The sequence below is a fragment of the Megalobrama amblycephala genome, linkage group LG15 (assembly GCF_018812025.1).
Source record: "Megalobrama amblycephala isolate DHTTF-2021 linkage group LG15, ASM1881202v1, whole genome shotgun sequence".
In the NCBI taxonomy this organism is placed as follows: Eukaryota; Metazoa; Chordata; class Actinopteri; order Cypriniformes; family Xenocyprididae; genus Megalobrama; species Megalobrama amblycephala.
In genome coordinates, this window is record NC_063058.1 from 5,662,916 (window position 1) to 5,686,404 (window position 23,489).

The 23,489-nt window shown below is 40.1% G+C and overlaps 1 protein-coding gene and 1 non-coding gene across 2 annotated transcripts; one reads left to right on the plus strand and one right to left on the minus strand.

Moving 5' to 3' along the window:
• Positions 1–5,804: 5,804 nt before the first annotated feature.
• On the plus strand, positions 5,805–23,003 carry slc7a10b (solute carrier family 7 member 10b). Its single transcript, XM_048158703.1, has 11 exons — positions 5,805–6,641; positions 11,839–12,043; positions 12,132–12,283; positions 13,356–13,481; positions 15,115–15,268; positions 18,317–18,440; positions 19,439–19,542; positions 20,097–20,193; positions 20,352–20,501; positions 20,676–20,853; positions 21,998–23,003. Exons 1-11 carry the CDS (start codon positions 6,500–6,502, stop codon positions 22,117–22,119), a joined length of 1,554 nt encoding a protein of 517 aa, XP_048014660.1. The 5' UTR covers positions 5,805–6,499; the 3' UTR covers positions 22,120–23,003.
• Positions 23,004–23,222: 219 nt separating this feature from the next.
• Positions 23,223–23,296, minus strand: trnat-agu. The gene has a single exon. It is a non-coding gene; the product is annotated as a tRNA-Thr (tRNA).
• Positions 23,297–23,489: the final 193 nt, after the last annotated feature.

Below are 23,489 nucleotides of genomic sequence, written 5' to 3' on the forward strand. Positions count from 1 at the left end.
AAAAAAAAAAAAATAATAATAATATTCTGGCTCTTCCAAGCTTTATAATGGAAGTGAATGGGGCTCGAAATTTTGAATCCCAAAAAAGCACATCCATCCATCATAAAAGTGAAGTGAAGCAATGCGTTTTTGTAAGAAAAATATTCTTATTTATAACTTTATAAACTATAATCACAGGCTTCTGGCAACGGCTGTACGTGAGTTGATTTCCGAAGAGTGACCTCTGAACTTAGACGCTTCTCGAGGTTCAAACAAATAGAGCTGTGCAACAAACTCAAGCTCCTCTTCTCTTATATTGAAATCATCTGACATTTCTCTTTAAAAATTCTCATTTTAGACTTCTAATTAATGATAGGTGTTTTGTTTTGCCCTATCCTCTGCCCTTGCATGTTTGTCAGTATGTCATGCATCGGGTCAGAGGTCACTCTTCCACCGTAACTCGACTTGCATATGGCCATTACTGGAAGCCAGTTATTATAGCCAGATATTTGTCTTACAAAAACCCATCACTTCTCTTCAGAAGGCCTTTATTAACCCACTGGAGCTGTATGGATTACTTTTTTGATGGATGGATGCACTTTTTTGGGCTTCGAAATCTTGAGCCCCATTCACTATCATTATAAAGCTTGGAAGAGACAGAATATTTTTTAAAATATAACTCTGGCTGTGTTCATCTGAAAGAAAAAAGTCATATACACTCAGGATGGTTTGAGGGTTTGAGTAAATCATGTGATAATTTTCATTTTTGGGTTCTCAGGACGTCAATAAACATATGTAAGTTCATAAGAGGTAAAAGGTAGTATGTAAAGAGATCTTATTATGAAAGGGCTCTGGTAAACAATCTGTTCTGCTTATGTGCGCAAGGTGTGAGGAGGACCCAGACGCAGAATGAGCGGGGGTGATGTTTATTAACAACAAAAGGTGCAACACAAGATAGTGAGGCAGGAACAAACAAAAGGGCAGGACACACAACATAAGAACTGGCTGGTCAGGGATGAGACCGCTCCAGACACAAGGCAATGTGGAGACAAGGCAGCGGTTCAGTGAACCAGAGGTTTGAAACTTGGTGGCATAACAGCGGGCCAGATTAGCTGCCAGGTCAGGAGAGTCAGTGACCAGGGAAGACACAGGAAGCAGGGCAGGGACCAACACAATAAGACACAACACACACATGACAAGACAAGACAAGAGATAACAGAAACAATATTAAACTTGGGAATTATGACTAGAGAAAACTAAATAAAAAACTAAATATACTAGAACTAAAAAAAAAAAAAAAAAAAAAAAAAAAACAGGAACAAAGAAAAATTTGAATTTATCAAAAAGGAAATAATCAAACAAGACTTTTAAATATTTTAATATTTTGAATGTTTGAGAATATTGTTTTCCTATAGCTTACATTTGGATATGTAAGCGTAGCTATTGTTGATTTCATTTTTTTTCTTTTTTTGTAGTATTTAAAGCTGCAAGCAGCGTTGAAGGGGCCCTCGCACCCGGGGCCACCACCACCTGGTGGCCTTAGGACAACAGTGAATAGTCGGCGACATGCATTTAAGTGGGTAAATATAGGAGAATTATGGTCATAATTTTGATGTGCCACACTTTTTGCTGCCAACAGGTGGCGCTATGACTAACTGAATATTGGCATATAGATGTCTTCAGGCGAGGACTCTTATCAAACACGTGAAGTTTGGTGCAGGTTGGATATTGTATGCCTGACTTAAAACAGCTTTCTCTTTCATGGCGAAACATCAGACTTTGTCAGGACACCACGGACACGCCCTTCAACGAAAACTGCAAACATTTTGTAAAGAAAATTCAAAATAACTCACTTCCTGTTGCGTTTAAGATTTTGCTCCCAGTGACTTTTTGTAGGTATTGGGCTGTTACATGTGTCTACCGAATTTCATACTTGTTTCGTGAAACATAGTGCGAGGGGCGCTTCATTGAAATTTTTTAGTTGGTGCTATCAAAACATTTTGCCACACCTAAATCTGAAACCCATTTCAGACGAAGTGGCAGGGTCCGTTTCAAGTTAAAAAAAAACTGGGACCCACCACCTATGAAATCTCTGTGTCTGGTCAAGACCGCCCTTCTCGAATTCTGCATATTAATTTGATTAAGCAGTGGGTTTCTCGTCCTGACAAGTCTGCCCAGGTCCTGATGATTAAACAAGTGAAGGAAGAAGAGGAATTGGATGATCAATATTTACCCCAGCCTGCTTCAGGAGATATCAGTTTGAGTCACTTGTCATCACAGCACCAGCAGGAGGTAAGGGCAATTTGCCAGCCTAAAGTCTTTTCTGAATATCCTGGGTTCACAACTTTAGTTGAACATGACATTGTGTTGAAACCTGAGGCTGTGGTAAGGAGGATGAGCTATCGCGTTCCAGAACGTCTCCAGGAGTCACTCAAGAAGGAAGTTGAGCTGATGTTGAAGTTGGGGATCATAGAGCCGTCCAAGAGTGAGTGGTGCCACCCGGTGGTGCTGGTTCCGAAAAAAGATGGCACAATAAGATTCTGTATAGACTTCCGTTACCTTAATTCTGTCACAAAGTTTGATGCTTATCCAACTCCCCGTATAGGAGACCTCACTGATCGCCTGGGTGCCTCCAAGTTCTTGACAACCATCGACCTTTCAAAGGGTTACTGGCAGATCCCGTTGACTCAGTGGTCCAGAGAACTGACAGCATTCAAAACTCCGTTGGGGCTATTCCATTTTAAGGTTCTCGCTTTCGGGCGGCACGGGGCACCGGCTAGCTTCCAAAGACTTATGGACCAGGTACTGCAGGGGCTGCCCTATACAGCTGCTTATCTAGATGATATTGTGATTTTCAGTGACACCTGGGAACAACATTTGCAGCATGTTCAGGAGGTTCTGCAACGGCTCCAGAGGGCTGGTTTGACTGTTAATCCCAAAAAGTGTGCCATTGCAAAGACTGAGACAGAGTACCTGGGGTTTGTTGTTGGCAATGGGGTAATACGACCGCAGGTGGAGAAGGTCCGGGCCATTGAAGGGTGCCCCCAGCCGCGGACTCGCAAGGAGCTGCGATCATTCCTGGGCATGGCTGGATTCTATAACAAATTCATTCCCAATTTCTCCAGCCGGGCAGCAGCATTAACGGATATGGTGGGCTCAAGGAGTCCCAATCAGCTTCGATGGACTGAAGAAGCGAAGGCTGCATTTCAAGATATTAGAACTGCTTTGAGCAATGAATCTGTGCTGCATAATCCTGATTTTAATGACCTTTTTATCCTCCAAACAGACGCTTCGGACAGAGGCCTAGGAGCCGTTTTGTTGCAGGGTGACCCTGACGCTCGGCGTCCCATTGCTTTTCTCAGTCGCAAGCTCTTCCCCAGAGAAGTCCGCTATTCCATTGTGGAAAAGGAATGCCTGGCCGTGAAGTGGGCTTTGGACTCCCTGAAATACTATCTCTTGGGAAGGGAATTTATACTGGAGACTGATCATAAAGCTCTACAGTGGCTCCAAAGAATGAAGGACACTAACAGCCAAATCACTCGCTGGTACCTTGCCATGCAACCCTTTCGCTTTACCATCCAACATGTCCCTGGCAAAACTAACCTTGTGGCGGATTACCTTTCCCGTTGTGCCAGTGACATTTCTGAAGGGAGGGAGTATGTGATGGCCTATGATGTGGCCGCACATCAGTGAGCGGTAATACACGCATACACGCCCACACACATGCGCATACACACACATACACATACAAGCAAGCATTAATTTAAATTTTTTTTTTTTTTGTTCAATATATTTTATGAATTGGTTTTCTCGTATTCAGTAATAAGACACGGATTCGGTTTGTTTTTCATTTAGAATACTTTATTAAATATCAGTACTTGTTAACTAGTTGGAGTGCACACAATTTAGTTTACTATGCTGTACATTTCTGTTAATATTGGTTTCTTTTGAGTTTAAGTTACCGTCGTGTGGGCTGCGTGGAGAATAGCGGAGATTTCCGAACTCCTGTCGTGGGGTCCGTCTTTCTAAAGGACCGACGTGCTGCTTCTGCCGCTTTTTGGTTCCGCTGGCCGGTACCAATGGACTGATGACTTATAGGGGTGGTTGTGGTGTTTAAGTTGGCATTTCTTTTCCATTTTTTTTTCATTCCTTAATGTTATTCTGGTTTGGTTTCCTTGACAAGATTTAGATTTAATCTTTATTTTTTAATCATTTAATTCGTTTGTTTATTTTGTTGTTGTACTTTGATTTTTGTTTCTTTTGTTTCCCCTCTTGTGTGTAATGTGGACTAGTCCAATTGTATAAATGTGTCTTCATTGTTTCATTAGTTGGGTCAGTTCAGTTTGTCATTGCTTCAGTTAGTTGATTTCAGTTTTGTTCTGTTGACCTCTTTTATTAGGCCTAAACTAGTTGTTTGATTTTTCTCTATTTTTGATTCATTAAAGAATATTTTTTGGGAAACTTGTTTTTTTTCATTGCCCTATTATTTTTGACTGCTGGGTCCCTCACAGGCCTCAAAAATGCGATTCATTTCGGAGAAGAATAACGGAGCAATTCCAATAGAGTCATCACACCATCGATGCTCGGGCCCTAAATATTCGGCCCTATATTTTAGGTCACTAATTAAAGGTGCACTATGTAATATTTTCTGCCACTAGAAGTCATTAGAAGCCTATTCAAAACAAAAGGCGTAGCTTGATGATGCCAAGTTTAAGCACGGAATCTTGGGACATGTGGTCTCCATTTCAGCAGACAGTGGAAAAGAATAGGGATAGGACTCCGGAAGAAATCATGTTCATGGATGAGATTATTAATGTTACTGTAGTATGAAGCAGAGCAGGAGCGAGTGTTGTGGAGCTGAACGAGCCGCTGGAGCGATTGATCAACACACGCCACACGAGCAGCGGGACTTTTATTATGACACAGTCGCCGGCGCCACTTCCGCTTTTCCGGTCATGAGTATGAGGTAACGCAGCGCTGTTTATCATATTAGATACAATTGAGTGTGTTGAAAATTATGTTATAACGTTACTCTCTGCTGTGAGACACTGTTACACACTGCAGTAAGATAGATCGATTTTACAATATCATATTAAATGCTGGATGGATTGTGTTGATAAATGGCATGCAATTAATTTTAAAACATATTGTATGATGGAGAAAATGCTGTATTATTGTTACTAAAAATAAAGCTGCATCTGATTATGCTATGTTAGCTACTTCACAAAATAGTGTTTTTCTCTGAGGCATGGTAAAGCATGGTAATTATCATGGTAAAAAAAAAAAAAAATGATTTAAACAATAAGACTAAAAGTGTTGAGCTATATAACAATAATTAGTTCTCTGTCTATAAATATATTAAAACAGTTGTTCCCTTGTCTATTAAAACATGTAAATATTAAAGTGTCTTTGGTGTTTCCATGGTTTCTACAAAATAAAACCGGAAACCGAGGGTAACGCGGGTATGACGCAATTGACAGGCGACTCCTAAAATTGCAATTTTCTCATGATTTACAAATATATGCAAACATTTGGGATATTGTAAGTACTCAAGTGAACAAAATATGTGACACTGGCCTAGTGGTTTTTGGATATTTTACTGCAAAATTCTTACATATTGCACCTTTAAATAAACAAATCAGTGTCGTTGACCATTTGAACTCCTAAAGGTCAGATTTCCTTACTTCAGTATGGAAAAAAAAAAAAAAAAAAAAAAAAGCATTGGTACATGTGGTCTCAGGCTATTAGTCTTGGCCAGTTTAATTTAAAATCATGAATTGAGACATCATGAATGTTCTCCTGGTTTGAGTGTAGTCCTATAGTCTGCTCTCGGCAGTACATCTTCTCCCTGTGTCCACCTCTCCTCTCGGTAGCTCCTGTGATCTATTGGTTTTCTGCTCGACTTCCTCTTTTAAGTGTCGCACACTGCTGGCAGAGTTTCAGCCTTCCTGCTGGACTACAAAGCAGCTCACTCTCCATGGCTTTCCTAAGGGAGATCAGCTGAAAACTGGCCTCCTTTATTCTGCAAGCAGAGAAAAGCTGCAGCCACAAATTCACGACTTGACTTCTTAAATTCCACACTGGGGATCCTTTCAGCATGAATGGGAGCTTGAGGAAACCTCTGTGTATGTGGGGATCACCCTGTACCACTCTTCTTTCAGCTGGTGGTCTTTAGATTAGTAAACATGGCATAAAACATGTTGAATTAGGTTATCTCTATTTGAGTAATTGCTGCTGCCCTTTTAAGAAAAAAGTAGGCCAATATAAAATTGTAGATGAATTAATACATTAACCATTCTTTCTTTCTTTATGTAAGTGCAAATATCATATATAGCACTTGATGGTTTTGTAAAACGCCAGAACATGTTCAGCGTGTGTGAATCAGTCATGCCGCGCGCTCGTTAACATTCTGCCCGGACAGCGAGCGATGCGGCGCCTGCGCGGCCTTTTCACAGCCTTTCAATCCTCTGAAGCGAGTTGAAGAGAGGAAGCCCAGCTCTCTGTTCGTGCGGTAACTGAAATGGATGGAGTAGAGAGGAAAAGGACGGAGGCTCAGAGGAGCATCATGAAAGATAACGAACTTAAACGAGACTCCAGCATCCCTGAGCGCGTGACACTCAAGAAGGAGATTGGACTTCTGAGCGCGTGCGCGATAATCATTGGTAAGGAAACTTTACAACTTGTTTTCTTTTTGATGCTGAGTTCATTCTTCTAACATGTAAACGTATTAAGACTTATAAACACAGATGCATCACAGATATTCGCCATCTTGTTAGTCGTGGACCTTTATATTGGGCTTTTATGCACACTAGAACACACATTATTGACCATTAACGCATTTTAAATGCATGCTGGATATATTACCATAGTCGGATTAACTATTTGTGATTGCTTTATTTACATGTAGATATTGATTATTATATATTAATTATTAATATATGTATTAAATATGTATTTGATAGTTATTGATTTATTAATATTAATTACGTAATTGTTTAATAACATCAGTAACTGATCGTTTTATTATCCTGTATTACATAAACTTTATTTTATATAAAATATTAACTATTTTTTTGGTTGTTTTTTTGTGTGATTCATTAGTATTACTTAGGAGCAGTAAGATTACTAATGTAGTTGTGTATCTGACTTGGTTGTTTCATTCTTTTTACAATCTAAAAATATCGTTAAACAATTGAATCTCAACAATTAATGAGTGTTAAACAACAATCAATTAAAGTTTGCATCTTTTTAACTTCATACGTTTGCTTAATAAGTCTAAAATCATCATCCACCATATGTTTGTCCTCTAAAATGGGCCACCGAATGAAAGCTAAAGATTGTTCCCTCCGCTTCTGATGGTATCCGGGGCTTTGACGGGCAGCAGTAAATTATTTATGCCTGCTGTTACGTAATCTCGTTGTACGACACTTGGGTGCTTGAGAGAAGAGCTGCCAGGAAGCGGGTTAGTGAGGGGGGCTGATCATTGTTTTGCGCTGAAAACTCTCTCAGGTACTACAGCAGGGCTAGTACTGTTGACTAGGCAAGTATTTTTGATTGCTTTCGAACGATATTGGGTTCTACTTCAAAGTCAGTGTTATAGTAATAAAAATGTTATATCAGTTTTGTTACATAATCTTAATTATGTTTTTTTTTTTTGTTTGTTTGTTTGTTTTTTTTTTTTACTGGGAGGCATGCAGTAGCTAATGAACAGGACACTTAAGCTAGTCTTTACTCCAGTGAATATTTGTCAGTGTGGGTTTATTTTTGTAAAATAACAAATCTTGACATTTATACCAAGAAGTTATTGAGAATTCCTTTCTATTATTGCCATGGGAAAAAAAAAAAAAAAACAAACCAAATAACATTTTGACTTCTTTGGGAGGGAATTATAGGGGGGTTTGGGAGGGTCTGACTCCCCTAAAGAAGTCTTGATTCCCCCTCGTTGATCCCGCTCGTTTGCAGGGTCTGCTTTTTTGCAGATCTTTCTCCATTTGGCATGGTCGAGGGCATCTTCCAGGGCAGTGCTGATGATCTTCATGTCTTCCTTCGGTCAGTAGTCCTCGGCATCCATGGGGACTTAGGCACAGGGTCTTTCTGGCCACTGAATCCCTATTGCTCCATCCAAAATGTGTGTACCATGGTAGTCGCACTTCGCACATTTTCTCCTTGATTGGGGCAACGCCCAGCCATTTCCTAACATCTTTGTTTGTTATGTGGTCCCATCTCGTTAGCCCTAAGTCCGTACACATTCACATCTCCATGACGTGCAGGGCTTGTTCATATGCCCTAAAAGGCCACATGGAGAACTATGGTCTTAGATCCTGGCCTTAAGGGTGGTTGGGCATTCGGCACCCCAGTGAGCAGGCGCATTTCACATTAACCCGTGCTTTTTTGCCATCTCTGGTGATGATGGATTCGAGGTATTTGTAGTCCAGGGGGCCGCATTCCAGGTACTCCATCTTTTTGATGTTTAATTGCATGCCATGGTCCAAGCTGATCTTCTATCTTTGCGTGTTTCGCTCGTGAGGAAGCAGTCATCGGCGTAGAGGAGTGACCATGAACGAGTCGATTGCAAGTCCTTGGTGACTGTGTCCATACACAGGACAAACAGGACTGGTGAGAGGGGCGAGTCTTGGTGGACACCAACGGTAATTGGGAAGGGTGGCAATGTTCTGACAGGGCCGCGACGGTGCTGGTGACGCTGGTGTAGAGGGGCTTGATCCAAGTCACGTGGGCTTCAGGGACACCGTGAGCCCGAAGGGCATGCCTGATGAGGTCGTGGGGCACTCTGTCAAAAGCCTTCTCCAGGTCAAGGACCGCCATGTGTACTGGCTTTTTCTTTTCACAGTGCCTCTCCAGGAGCAGCCAGGTGGCATGGATTGCATCAGTGGTGCCGTATCCTTGGACAAAGCCGCATTGGTTTGGCGAAACAGAGAATATTTTCTGAAGCCAGCCTTCGATAACTTGCTTGAAGTTGGATCTTCATTGTGTGGCATAGGAGGCGGATTGGGTGGTAATTGGGGCATTTGGCCATGTCACCTTTGCCCTTCCAGATGGGCACAGTGGTGCTGGTCAGCCAAGCGTTGGGCTTCACCATCGGTGGCAATTTGACTGAACAATTCAGTTAGGATGATGATGCCTCAGTGGCCGTGAAGCTCCCAGGCTTCCACTTGGGGGATGTCATCAGGGCCCATCGTTTTCCCATTTTTTTGGCTTTCCCATCTTGACTGCTACCTCGGCACTGGTGATGGCAGGGACTGGCATGCTTTTGGCTTAGTAATAGATCTAGGTTGCTCCTCCTGATGTGTCAAGGTCAACACATAGTTGGTCGAAGTGGCTGGCTTTCACCGCCACTTCATGGGACTGGTAATGTTGGTATTGTATTTTTTGGTAAAGCTGCCGTTAGAAGCTCCGGTTTCTATAGAAACAGTCAGTGTCCTGAGACATGCACTTAGGACTGGACATGCGCATTGGCTGGTCTAGCCTGAAAAATAAACTTTTTTTAATGCTATTTGAGCATCTAACCACCATATATGGTACAGTTAATGACATATTTTGTTGCTGATTTGAAATATGTTATTTAATTGTGAATTCATCAAGCAGTTTTTGAGATTTCAGGATTCCCCCATAGAGCTCCGGAGGTCACGTGACCCATTCTGTTTACACGACCATGCTGGCAGGCAGGGACAGCCGGCAGCGAATATGAAATGAATGGCGCCAGCATCAGTTTCAAGGCAACAGAGTTCACTGTGAACTTTAATAAAAAAAATTATATATATATATATATATATATATAGACATGTACATAGCAAGACATAATAGATTAAACATAATAGATCCCTATAATGCCCCGGGGTGCTTTTAACGTGTATCGATAAAGGAACGGATAGCTTTTCTGACCTGCAGTATTCTGATATGTACAACTACCTCATCAACTTTCCCTCGTCGTACTCCCGAGACTCTTTAAAAGCCTACAAAAACCTGGAGGGGTACAAATGGACACAATCTAATTTTGTGATGAACATTCAACTTTGAAATCTGCCGGCTAAATCCTACTTCGTCGTCATTAGAAGCGTAACTCAACTGTGTTGTTAGGTAACGTAATCGACCCTAGCTGTCCTTGTTTGTAGGTAGCCAGCATAGCTATATCACTGTGAGTACAGTAGACATCATAAATGTCATGAAATCTTAAACCGTTTAATCCCAAATTTTTCCCAGACATGAAAATATCCAAATGAGGTGTCATTAGTTGCCCCTTAAAATTATCTTTTTTTAATTATTATTATTTATTTATTTATTTATTTATTTATTTTATGGAAATGTGCGTGGAAAATTGTTTAATGTTCGGCCACAATTGTGACCGGTGGAATAATGTGTAACGTTATGTTATACTGAAAATTCTTATATAGCCTATCAGCCCAGTCATTTAACACATTTTAAACTCTTTCATATCATTTTAGGGTTACTATTAAACATAAAAACCACTATACAACACTTATAGGAATACTACGCTAAAAGACAAAAAAATAAATAAAAAAATACGAATACAACCATCTGTTGTTTTGTTGTGTGGGTTAGCACATTTTATGGCATTGAACCATTTCAGTCATCTATCGGGATCCTTAGGAATACGATAAAATGATTTCCCCTTTGCTTCCCCCGTGCCTGTTCTGGCATCCTGGCGCACAGCAGCTGTCCATCATGTTGAAATAGTAAGGTTTGTAAGGTCTAAACAGTCTGGTTTTAAATTATTGTTTGACCACTATCGATGCCAATGCTACAGCCGCTCTAGCGCTCTCCTGATAGCCTGCCAAAATGGAGGAGTTTAAATTGCGTGACGTCAACCTCCGGAGCTCTATTCCAGTATATACGACTTGGTTTTGAGGCAAATATGGCCGCCAATTGAACAGAGTCTGCTTGAAAGGGACTTTGCCATTATACTTATTAGGATTTTTTAGGATTTTCTGATGAATAGGAAGCAAATAGAAAATAATTATCACATGGTATATATCAGAGTCACCAGTGTGATTTCATTGTGTTCACTGGTTTGTCCAAGAGCAAATGTTAAAGGTGCAATAGGACATTTTCAAGCTAGCAAGCTAGCCTTTAAATCATAACATCGCACCCTACCTTCAGAGCGTCTCCAAAGCCACACCTCCTCCAAAACACGTGAAGGCACACACACAGCTGCTCTTGGCAAAGCATCACAAAAGACGGCGTTAAACTACCTCATGTCTTAAAGCACATAGCATTACAATAATAATAAATGTAAACAACTTAGAGAGCTTGTACCTGACTGCAGATTCATTTTGGTGTTGATACTGTTGACATGGAAACAGCTCCAGTTAGAAAATATCTTAATTAAGGATACTTGTGGCGTGAACGCAGCATAAGCTCATTGTTTTGATTTGGTAGAAACTGTAAAATGTGGCTGCTGTTTGTGGTGCTCGGTGACTGACGTCTGTCTACATAAACTCTGCATAGCATGAAACATGCTGTGACGCCTGTTGTCTGCGCGAACAGGGTGCGCGAGGGTATGTAAAAACATATACGTTGACAGGCAGGTAGGACATTGTATTATTTCATTCAGACCAAATATAATGATTGGATGAACATTTGATGGTCCTACCTTCCACAGATGAGATATATTTAGACATTTAAGATAGTGATTGCTATCAGAATATGATGAGATTTTAAATTGGTATAACAAAAAAAACTGTGAAAAACTGTAACTGTGAATGTAAAACATTCAGACCAGGAAAAGACAACAGGTATGCATTATGAATGACTGGATCTGTTGTGTTCAGGACAAATGTAGATAGGAAATAACAATTACATGTGATTTGTTTGTTTTCTCAGGTAACATTATTGGCTCAGGAATCTTCATCTCTCCTAAGGGTGTTCTGGAGCATTCAGGTTCCGTTGGGATAGCGCTGGTGGTGTGGGTGTTAGGAGGAGGTGTGGCAGCACTGGGTTCCCTTTGCTATGCTGAGCTAGGGGTCACCATCCCCAAATCTGGGGGAGACTATTCCTACGTCACAGAGATTTTTGGTGGTCTCATGGGGTATGACAGGTTCAAAAATGATCTGTTAAAAAATAAATGAAAATCAAATGTCTGTCACGTATCCTGAATGTGTTGTGTTGCCCTCTAGGTTTCTGCTGTTATGGAGTGCAGTATTGATCATGTATCCCACCACATTGGCAGTCATAGCGCTCACTTTCTCCAACTATGTGCTTCAACCAGTTTTTCCATACTGCATTCCTCCATTCATAGCCACACGCATGCTGTCCGCCATCTGCATATGTGAGTGCTTGCTTCTTTAATTATGTATTTGATTTATTTTGAAATGGCTTTAGTTAACCTGATGATTTGGCAGAATTTAATCTTGGGAATGAAGTAGAAAGCAAACATATAATGACTGTTTTCAAACAGGTTGCCCAAAACCTTCACCTATGAATGCTTGCAACTCGATAGGAGAAAGCATATCATGCCATTTATAATGATAAATATAATGAAAATCAATGAGGACTGAGGCTGTTAAGCTCCAAAATGAAAAGAAGCAGCATATAAGTATGCACAAGTGTCATAAAAGTATCGTACATGTAGTCCAAAACTAATTTCAATTTATTTTGCACAGTCCTGTTGAAGTGGCCCTATTATGCTATTTTAAAGGTTCCTTAAATAAAATAAGAAATATCTTGTTTCTTAGTGGTTTTAGATTATTTTAATGCTTGTTTTGTGTTGTTTTAAATTAATTTAAGTCATCTTGAGGCCCCCTTCGAAGTTTGCTGAGGCCCCCTAGTGGGCCCCTGGTTGAGAACCACTGGTCTAAAAGCTTTGGAATGACCCAGTTAGAGTTACAACCCTGGATTTGTGCCAAAAGCACTTGACTGCTCAGTGATGGAGGTGGCATGGGTCTATAGCATGTGATTGCTGCATTAACTGTCTTTATTCAAGCCTGTTATGTGGAGTCATGCACACAAACCAAAACAACAAGAGCAAGACAGCGCCAGGAAAACGCAAGGCATTCAATCTCCTCACAAACATGCTCTTTGCTCTCAGTTTTTGTTCTCATTGAAAGTTATTTGTTTCAATTGGGCTTAAACTTCTCTTGGAAAAGGGAAAGTGATTATGAAAGAGTGTGTAAGCGGTGACACTGATGGATGAGCCCATAGAATTACAAGTCCAACTCTCCCCCATACAAGCTAATCCTAAATCAGTATTTCCTGATGGCAGCGAGTCAGAATTTGACATGCAAGCTTTAGTCACAATGTTAGAAACACATTGAATTTGAAGTCACACATTAAGTGAATCAATTAAGACATTATTCAACCGTTTATGCTGTCTCTCTCTGTGTGTGTGTGAATATTTGTAGTGTTTTTGACATGGGTGAACTGCTACAGCGTGCGTTTGGCCACACGGATCCAGGACGCGTTTACAGTGGGAAAGCTTCTGGCTCTGGGGCTCATCATTACTGTCGGTTTGGTGCAGATCTGTGGAGGTGAGAATGTCACATGGATATCTAGAGAGCTGTATGTTAATATGGTGTCATTAATTCTAAAAAGTAATATAATTAAAATACTTATAAAAAGAAGTAACTAAAACATCAGCACTAAAACATTAAAGGAACACTCCACTTTTTCTTTTTTTTTTTTGTTTTGAAAATAGGCTCATTTTCCAACTCCCCTAGAGTTAAACAGTTGAGTTTTACCGTTTTCGAATCCATTCAGTCGATCTCCGGGTCTGGCGGTACCACTTTTAGCATAGCTTAGCATAGTTCATTGAATCTGATTAGACCGTTAGCATCTCGCTCAAAAATGACCAAAGAGTTTCGATATGTTTCCTATTTAAAACTTGACTCTTCTCTAGTTACATCGTGTACTAAGATCGACGGAAAATGAAAAGTTGCATTTTTCTAGGCCGATATGGCTAGGAACTATACTCTCATTCCGGCGTAATAATCAAGGAACTTTGCTGTCGTAGCATGGGTGCAGCAGGCGCAATGATATTACTCTCACTAATGTCTCCATGGTTGCAAGGCACGCTCCCTATGCAAGCAGGGGGTCACTGGCGCTGCGTAATATCATTGCACCTGCTGCAAAGAAGCTGTTTAAACTGGACACATCAAAGCAAACATTCCTTTACGCATCTATTTACTGTATTTCCATTTTCAACAGACTCAAACGTGGAGTAAAGTGAATGCACATATGTATACTGAATCCAGTGTAGACAGCATTAGTGGTTATAATGCGTTCTGTTTGCGTTTGACGCGACGTTCACATCCAGTGTTGGCAAATGTTAGCCGTTAAGCGACTGAATGACAGTGGGCGGGGCCTATGGTGTGATGATGTAAAACTGTTTGTTGATTTCTTCCTCTGGAGGCAGTCATATGCAAATGTATTTGTCTGTATGTCGTCAAAGATCCCACAAAATCCAAACAAGCTGTTTTTGGAGCTTGATTAAACAAATGCTTTGTTTATAATGAGGAGGACCTTTTAAGGATTTAGGTACAAAGACCTCTTAAATGTCAAAAGATCAAGGCAAATTTGATTTCTCAAGTCATGACCCCTTTAATGCAAAATAATGCATATTAACAATTAAATCCCCTGACTCGTAAATATAGTAAACACATAGTTCATCCAAAAATTAAACATTTACTCACACTTCTTTTATGTTCCACAGAAGAAAAAAATGAACGTACAGGTTTGGAACAACATGAAGTTGAGTAAATGATGACAGAATATAAATTTTTGGATGAACTATCCCTTTAATAAGGGATTTTCTTACCATAGAAAAGACTGAAGCTTACTAGCTAAACGCAACTCATCGGTTTGCAAATTCTGCATGCAGTCAAAAAAACAAAAAAAAAACAGTAAAAAGACTTCCTCAAAGTAAAAACAGATCTCTAGAATAATTATGAAATTGGAATCTAAAATATTTGGTTCATAAGTACACACCCCATGGGAAATCTATTGACAAGGCTTTTGATAAGGCAAATTATTTTATACTGATATATCAGTCTGTCAGTAGATGTAATTGTTAGTAATCCTTTCAATCATTTCAAAAGTTATCTATCTTCATAGCACAACTGTTTGTTACTTGCCAAATTAACAGATCTGTTCTTGTCTGCTCAGGTAACTATGAGAGCCTGACCCCACAGGTGGCGTTCACTTTTAATAAAGCTCCATCCATAGGGCAGATTGCCCTGGCTTTCCTTCATGCCTCCTTTGCCTTCAGCGGCTGGAACTTTCTCAACTATGTTACGGAGGAGGTGGTGGATCCGAGGAGGTTAGTCTGATACCACTTTTAAAACATGATTAGACTGACAAAATCTGTTGGGATAATTGTACTGGCTCATTCTGAGGAAACTGCTACCAATTATCATTATAAGAATTTGAGTCACATTAGTAATTTAAGCTATTTAAAAATGTACATACACTGTATACATTAAAATTCTAAAATCCCAGACACTGATTCCTGACTGTCACACTATCACACCACATGGATTTTTGTTTTCAGTTAGACTGATATTGGAATTTGCCTTTTGGATAATTAAAACCTGTTATATATCATCTTCTTCGTCATGCGTTTGTCTCTCACCACACAACCCGAGACAGAAGACCCGATCCAAAAAAAGTAAAGTAAGCAGCGAATCGTTCGTGGGTTTTTTTTTCATTATCATGGACTTTCCTGCTGTCAAGTTGCTGTGCCTTGAGCAGGGAGACCGCTCCCTTGAGGAACACTTGGAGGAATTCTTGGATTTGGCTGATCAGACCACCTTCCTGGATGACTGCCTTTGCATGTTTCTCTGCATTGGCCTTAACACCACCACACGAGAGTGGTTGTCTGGGGAGGCTCCTCAAGGGAGCTTCACCGCCTTTGTGGAGTGGGTGCTGGTATCCTATGGATCATCCTTCACTGCTGATGATATCACCAGCCCCACTCCCAACCCAGTGCCCTGCCAGAACTAGGGATGCACTGATCCGATATTCAGATCAGGTACCGACTTCGATACTGCCATTATTGCTGGATCGGGTATTGGCCAGATGGGACCGATCCAAATCCGATATTGTGCATGTAGGCCTACCATTCTGTGTTATTGTTAAGCCCCACAAAAGGCACAGAAACATTAAAAAGCACCATAAAATTTCTGTGCATTATATTCCAAGTGTTCTGAAGCCATTCCATAGTTTAATTTGAGGTACAGATACATATTTAAGTCATTAAATTAAAGTTCACACAAATGCCTCTCTCCTCTGCGGCTGTCAGTCATTCTCCATTCAGCATTCAGACTGCGTGTCTCGTTTGGTTACAAAAGTCAACACAATGAAACTCTCTCCAAGATGAATCGATGTTTCTATTATTATACTTCATCTGTAGACAACGATACCGGTAATACAATATGCATCAATATATCTTCACTTTGTGCTTTTAACTTTTCACTGCAGAGCGCTGCCGCTGCACGCTGTGACTCCATGATGCTTCAAGCACATCATTCTGCACACGGGATGCGCATAAGCGCTTTGTGCCATCAGCTGGACTCTTGTTTGTCTACCGAGCTAGTGAAGCTATTGGTTTATTTACAGTTGTTGCACTGGTGCACACTTATTTAATAAATAATTCTCTACATTTGTGTCCGTTTGTTATTTTGTTTTACAAAGTTAGGAAAGTAATGTTTAAGTCAAGCCTGATACCTTGCACACAGTGAGGCATACAGTTTATTAGGTAATTTAGGTAATTTAGCACTTTTTTAATTATTACGGATCGTTATCGACCGATACTGAATCCCAGGTATCGGAATCGGTATCGGAAGCAAAAAAGGCGGATCGGTGCATCCCTACACCAGCCCCACTCCCAACCCAGTGCCCCGCCAGAACCCATCGGTCGGGATAAAGCAGTTTGAGCCCACTGCAGATGACGAGTCCTTCTCCGGCGCAAGCTGCAAACTCAGGCCATCTGGGGCTTGTGAGCCCATCATCACTGCGGAGCCTGAAATGCGCAAGTCTGACCATCATGGTATCGGAGGGCAAGGAGGAGGGCCCCGCCCACCCTCCCGCCACTGAGAGCGAGACTCTGGCAGCACCAAATTCGGACCACAAATTAAGAGAATCTTCATCTGTCCTGTCAATGCCTCCCAGCCTCCCTCTCCCACCACCTCTTTCAACCACCTTAGAGGACTTAGCCCTTATCATTGGACTGTTTCTTTCTCTCCAGCCTCATCCTCAGCCCTCAGCCACTCCTGCCGCCCACTCGTTACCATTTCCCACCAGTCCCTCTGTATCCACTCCTCCTCTCAGTCACGCGGATCCGCCTCGGGCCAGCTGGGAACCGTCCACCTGGGCAAGAGGAGATCATGACTATGCCTACAAACTCAACAGACTACACTCTACCTTGACCTGTCCCCCTGAATCCTGTGCCTACCCTCCTCCCGCCCAGGATTCCAGCGTGGACCATTCAGCCATTCAGTCTTCGCCAAGCTCCCTCAGTCAGTCGGCTCCACCTGGGTCAGACCTTGCCACACCTACACTGCAGACATGTGGGCTGTCCGCTGCGCTTTGGCCTTCCACCCTTTCTACTTCCATCCCCTCTACGACCTCGTCACTCCAGCTTGCCCTCTGACCTCCAGAACCACACCATCATCTCAAGGGTTCATCACTGCGGCTCAGTCGCGGCCGCCGGGGTCTTCCACGTCACTCCATCACCTCGGCCCTTCAGCTACGAGGTGGGCTCTCACTCCAGCGTCATCGCCTACGGGTGTCGATGGAGCATAGTTCTGGCTGTGGCCTGGGATCCTGCCATCACGCCCCTGCTCAAGGCTTCTCCCTGGCTCTACCTTCAGCACCAACCTGGACCTTTCAGATCCACCTTCTCCATGGCAGCTGTCCACCTCCGGAACCACCTCCTATATCCTCTGCTAGTTTGGCCATCCCTTCGCGGGCGTTCTGTCACACTATCACACCACATGGACTTTTGTTTTCAATCAGTACCTTTTTCCCTTAGTTTGTTGTCATGGACACTCCTGTTCAGTTTGTGTGTTTTTGTCGAGTCTCGTCAGTGTGCATATTGTGTTGGACTGCTATTGGAATTTGCCTTTTGGATTATTAAAGCCTGTTATACTTCATCTTCTTCATCGTGCGTTTGTCTCACCACACAACCCGTGACACTGACAATTGGCTAAATACATTTTTGACTCACTTTTTGAACCCACAATTATTATCTACTCCATAATTTCTACACTTTTACCCTTTATCCACACATGCACTATGGCTGGATATATAAATTTGAATATTATTTTTATTGGTATAATATGTTTGTTTGTTTTTTTTTTTACCTCAGGAATCTGCCACGAGCCATATACATCTCCATTCCACTGGTGACGTTTGTGTACACTCTCACAAACATTGCATATTTTTCCTCCATGTCTCCTGAGGAACTGCTGTCCTCCAATGCAGTGGCTGTTGTAAGTACAGGCCTTTGACTCGCTGGGTTCATTCTTATTAGATTATTAGCACTCTTCTAACACTCAAGAATGGATTCACTACACATTCGTTTCACTTTTGTGTGTGGGATTCACACAATTACAGTCTGCAGAAAGCAGACAAAATTTCAACAAAGTCGGCATGAAAAAGAAGTTGTGCTCATCTTTTCTTCCCTATTGTGACGTACATCCAAGTGAAACGGCTTCTGGAACAAAAACGAATGTAGGGCGGTACTTGATTTTGTCCGTGGGGAATTGATTGGATGGTTGTGGTTTGCTATTGGTGGATCTCATGTGAGTGATAAGGGCACATGAATTTCAAAATAATGATGTGCACAGATAAATAATTTATAATAAATACTGCAAGAATTGTCCATTTTGATTTCATGGTGATTTTAAAAACATCATTTATGATTACATCAGTGTTATTTTAATATCACTGAGACACTATTATAGCTTTATTTTAATGTTTTAAGTTAGATTTTTATTTCTGTATTTTCAGTTTTCATTTTAATTTTAATTAAAGTTTCTGTGGTTTTGTTGTGTTTATCTCTCTCTCTCTCTCTCTCTCTCTCTCTCTCTCTCTCTCTCTATTGTTTAATTTGTTTTAATTTAAGTTGTTTTAGTTTTAGTTAACTATAAAATCGCTGGATCAAGTGATAGATATGTAAGCTGGGATCCTGTATGTCCATTGATTCAGGTGTCTGGATCGCATTGGTGGAGTGATGTAAAGTATGTCAGATTGTGTCAGTCTGCTGCATCTTTCAGAAAAGCCGCTCAAGATTGGCTGTGTAAATGTGGTCAACACAGGTTGTGTGGCTGCATTTGTACATTGCTTGATTTGAAAACTAGTAAAGCAGTTGTAAAATCAACACAGACAGCACATGGAAATAAACTGTGGTATCAGTGGTCAACACCTTCTCGTCTGAATATGTTGATTCTGTTAATGATGTGCTAAAGCTTTGTTTTGCTTGCCTTAGACTTTCGGTGAAAAACTCCTCGGGGTGTTTTCCACCCTCATGCCGATCTCTGTGGCTCTCTCCACTTTTGGGGGCATCAATGGTTACCTCTTCACCTCCTCCAGGTGAACGCATTTATTTTTACCTTTACCCTACCTTCTGAGGACACTTGGAACATTCTATAGATTCATCATGAATGATGAACATGAATGAATGATGAATGGTGATCATGTTGATCATGAATGATGAACCTTATGTCATTGTCACCACACACTGTGCACACAACATCAATTTGATAACAGCGCCACCTATTGGCAAAAAAAGCAATTTAATCATATTACCAGTGATCGTATTTATGATTTTATCTTGTTTTCGCTTAAAATAATCTAAAACTGTCTTTAGTTACTTATTGTTGTCACTGGTCTGATGTTCCCAGCCATGCTTGCATGACTCAATGTGCCTTTTTTTGTGTTTGGCCCCTTAATTGCTGCTTGCAGCTATATTATAGTTGTTGTTGTCATTGTAAACAAGTAGTATCTTACGCAACTTTGCTTTTCAAGTAATTAAATATACTTTTAAGGATATTTAGATATTTGTACTGGAAAGCAGTACTGATTATGACAATGATTCTTTGTTATGCATTTACTGTTTACGTGTTTGTTTGTTTGACAACATTCAGGTTGTGTTTCTCCGGGGCACGGGAAGGACATTTACCCAGCCTTCTTGCTATGATCCACTTTAAGCACTGCACACCGATTCCAGCTCTGCTTGTCTGTGTATGTGATTTTCATATGAGAACAATGAGTTTTTGTTTGAGCAACAACCCTATTGTGTTGCTTCTCTGGATGTAATTTGTTCTAATTTGTTCCCATTAACTTGAATGAACTCTTCGTTTTATTCTTTCTCTATTGTGCCTCTTGATCATATCTTTCAGTGCACTGCCACAATCGTAATCTTGTGCATTGGAGAAACTCACAACCTTATAAACTATGTCTCTTTCATCAACTACCTCTCTTATGGAGTCACGATTGCTGGCCTGCTCTACTACAGATGGAAGAAGCCAAACTTATACAGGCCCATCAAGGTATTCAGTGATGTACAAATATTATGAAAAGCCTGTGTGTATTCTATTCTACATCTATATAGGTATGTTTCATAGTAAAGCAAAATGGTACATTATAGCAGGTTCACCTGGATTATAGTGCTAAGATACAACAAATGTGTGGATATCAAAGCTTTAGGTTTGTTCCCTTGTCAGGTGAGTCTCCTGGTGCCGGTGTGTTATCTGCTCTTCTGGGCTCTTCTGCTGGGCTTCAGTTTGCACTCAGAGCCGCTGGTGTGTGGAGTGGGGCTAGTCATTATGCTCACTGGAGTACCAGTTTATTTCCTGGGAGTTTACTGGAAAGACAAGCCAAAATGTGTATATGACTTCATTGGTAAGGAGACTGGATATCTTCAGCAAAGAATATCTTCACAATATACATGTTTAATTGAATCATTTACTCAGCCTCATGCCATTCCAAACTTTTTTCCCATGGAAAACAAAATAAGACGTTTTGAAGAATGTTCATGCTGCTCTTTTCCATACAGAAGTGCCACATAAAGTCAATCATGCACTATATCCCAAGTCTTCTGAAGTCACATGTTAGCTTTGAGAAGTCCACTTTAGCATACCTTTAAAATGAACATTTAAGTGGGAACTGAATGTAATGTTTCTGGACACCAAATTGCATGGTAATTGCAATTAAATAAAAATGTATTATAGTTTAAATTAATTTTAAATGCAATTAGTTGAACTTAAAGGGTTAGTTCACCCAAAAATGAAAATTTTGTCATTAGTTACTTACCCTTGTGTCGATCCAATCCGTAAGACCTTCGTTCATCCTCGGAACACAAATTAAGATATTTTTGATAAAATCTGATGGCTCAGTGAGGCCTGCATTGACAGCAAGACAATCAACACTTTCAATGCCCAGAAAGGTACTAAAGACATATTTAAAACAGTTCATGTAACTACAGTCGTTCAACCTTAATATTATGAAGCGTCGATAACAAAAAACAAAATAACAACTTAATTAAACAATATCTATTGATAGGCGATTTCAAAACACTGCTTCATGAAGCTTCTAAGCTTTACAAATCTTTTGTTTCAAATCAGTGGTTCGGAGCGTGTATCAAATTGCCAAGTCACGTGATTTCAGTAAACAAGGCTTCCCTATGTAATAACTAATACGTTTTTTGAAATTTCAGTGGTTCACCACTGGGGGACGTGACTTTGGAAGTTTGATACACGCTTCGAACCACCTTGGCAATGGGCCTGATGCCACATTTGTTTGCACATCAGGCACAAATGAGAGTTTACAACTGGGAGCAATTTTTTATTTTTATTTTTTAGTGAATTTGGGTCTGTTCCTTACAGAAATCTATTTAGAATATTTGGAATATGTTGCACAAGTTGTATTGTTTGCAACGGCATGTGGATGAGTAAATAATAACAGAATATTTCATTTTTGGGTGAATTATTTCTTTAAATTGTGTTTTTTATGTGTTAATTATGTGTATATGTTGTCTTTTATACAGAGTGGGCTACGTACCTGGGACAAAGAGTGTTTTTTGTTGTTTTCCCGCAATTTGATCCTATTGAAATGGCAGAATGGACTGACAAATCTTCCTTCACAAGCAAAGCTTCTGGACCGCTTTGAATTTTTCTATCACTTTAATTTGGCAGCTCTTCACTTAAAGCCCACAATTTCCAGGCTTGTAGTAGTAGTAAAAAAGAAATGAAAGAATAACGCCTTGTTTATTTCAATGGGGACTGTATTTGAATGAGAATATGCTTCCATGAAACACTGTTTCAGCAATTATGGATTGTTCTGCACTCGGTATTGCTCACTTTTTTGGTTAGGTATGTTATTTCTACTGCAGAAAACTGTTTTAAAACCCTATAATTTGCTACAGGGGTTCATTTGCAAATGTTGATACATGTACAGAATCTCTCCTCTCTTTTGTATGATGTACTTTTCAACCACATAACAGTTTCTACAGGCACTGTACGCCTCACTGGTGTAAATACATTTAAATAGTTTCTAACTCTTCACAATTTTGGTCTTTAGTCTGAAATGATATTTTTAGGCATATTTTCTTATTCTTACAGAGTATGTGATTAATTGCTTAAAATTATTGACAAGGGATTGAATTTTATATTCTCCTTTCTTTGTTTTTGTTTTGTTTTTTCACCCTTGGGGAAGAACTTTTCTCAATTCATAAATGGTTGTAAGAAAATAAATAAAATAATGCTTCTAGTGAGGTTTATGCTTAAAAACTGAAGAAGAACTTCAAACACTAACTCTTTTTCATAGTCAAATGCTATTTTGCTTTTCAGGTTTATGTTGTTATCTAGATCTAAACCAATAGGAATAGATTGATTTGCCTTAGGTTGAAAGACCATACACTTGTTAAAACAAAAGCAGTTCAGTACTCTATATTGTGATTTGTGATATTTAGAAGATGCCTAGGCACAATCATTTTGTGGCTGCTAATATTCCAGTGGCAGATAAAAAAAAAATAAAAATAAAAACTCACCATTTACATTTACAATACAAACTGCTAAATTTTCAATATAAACCTTAAAGAAAAAAAAAACACTTTTGTAAACTTTTAAATTCTGCTATAGGGAATGAGTTTAATTATTTGTAAAACTTAAAGAGTTGTGTGTGCACGGCTGTTTAGCACTTAACTTGATGCGTAGTGTCATATTGTACAAGATAAAGAGTTAAAATACATGAATAAATAATGACATGTCAAAAGGCACCGCTGGGATTCGAACCCAGGATCTCCTGTTTACTAGACAGGCGCTTTAACCAACTAAGCCACGGCGCCTCCGCGACACGTCGGGAAAATACGATTCTTGAAGACTGTAAGTGTACATGTTCATTTTTTAGATACAATTATTTTAATTAATTAACATTTAATTTGATTGTATGATCATTTAGTCATTTGTCACACAAAATGTTCTCTGCGCGTGCAAGTCTTTTACATTCATATTCTTACATAACACAAAACTAATTTAATT

Excerpts from the sequence above, each read along its gene's own strand:
- slc7a10b (XM_048158703.1), top strand. The coding sequence starts at position 6,500 with ATGGATGGAGTAGAGAGGAAAAGGACGGAGGCTCAGAGGAGCATCATG. Across the intron at positions 15,269-18,316 it reads GAGGTGGTGGATCCGAGGAG|GAATCTGCCACGAGCCATAT; the intron begins GTTAGTCTGATA and ends TTTTTACCTCAG. Across the intron at positions 20,194-20,351 it reads TTCCAGCTCTGCTTGTCTGT|TGCACTGCCACAATCGTAAT; the intron begins GTATGTGATTTT and ends CATATCTTTCAG.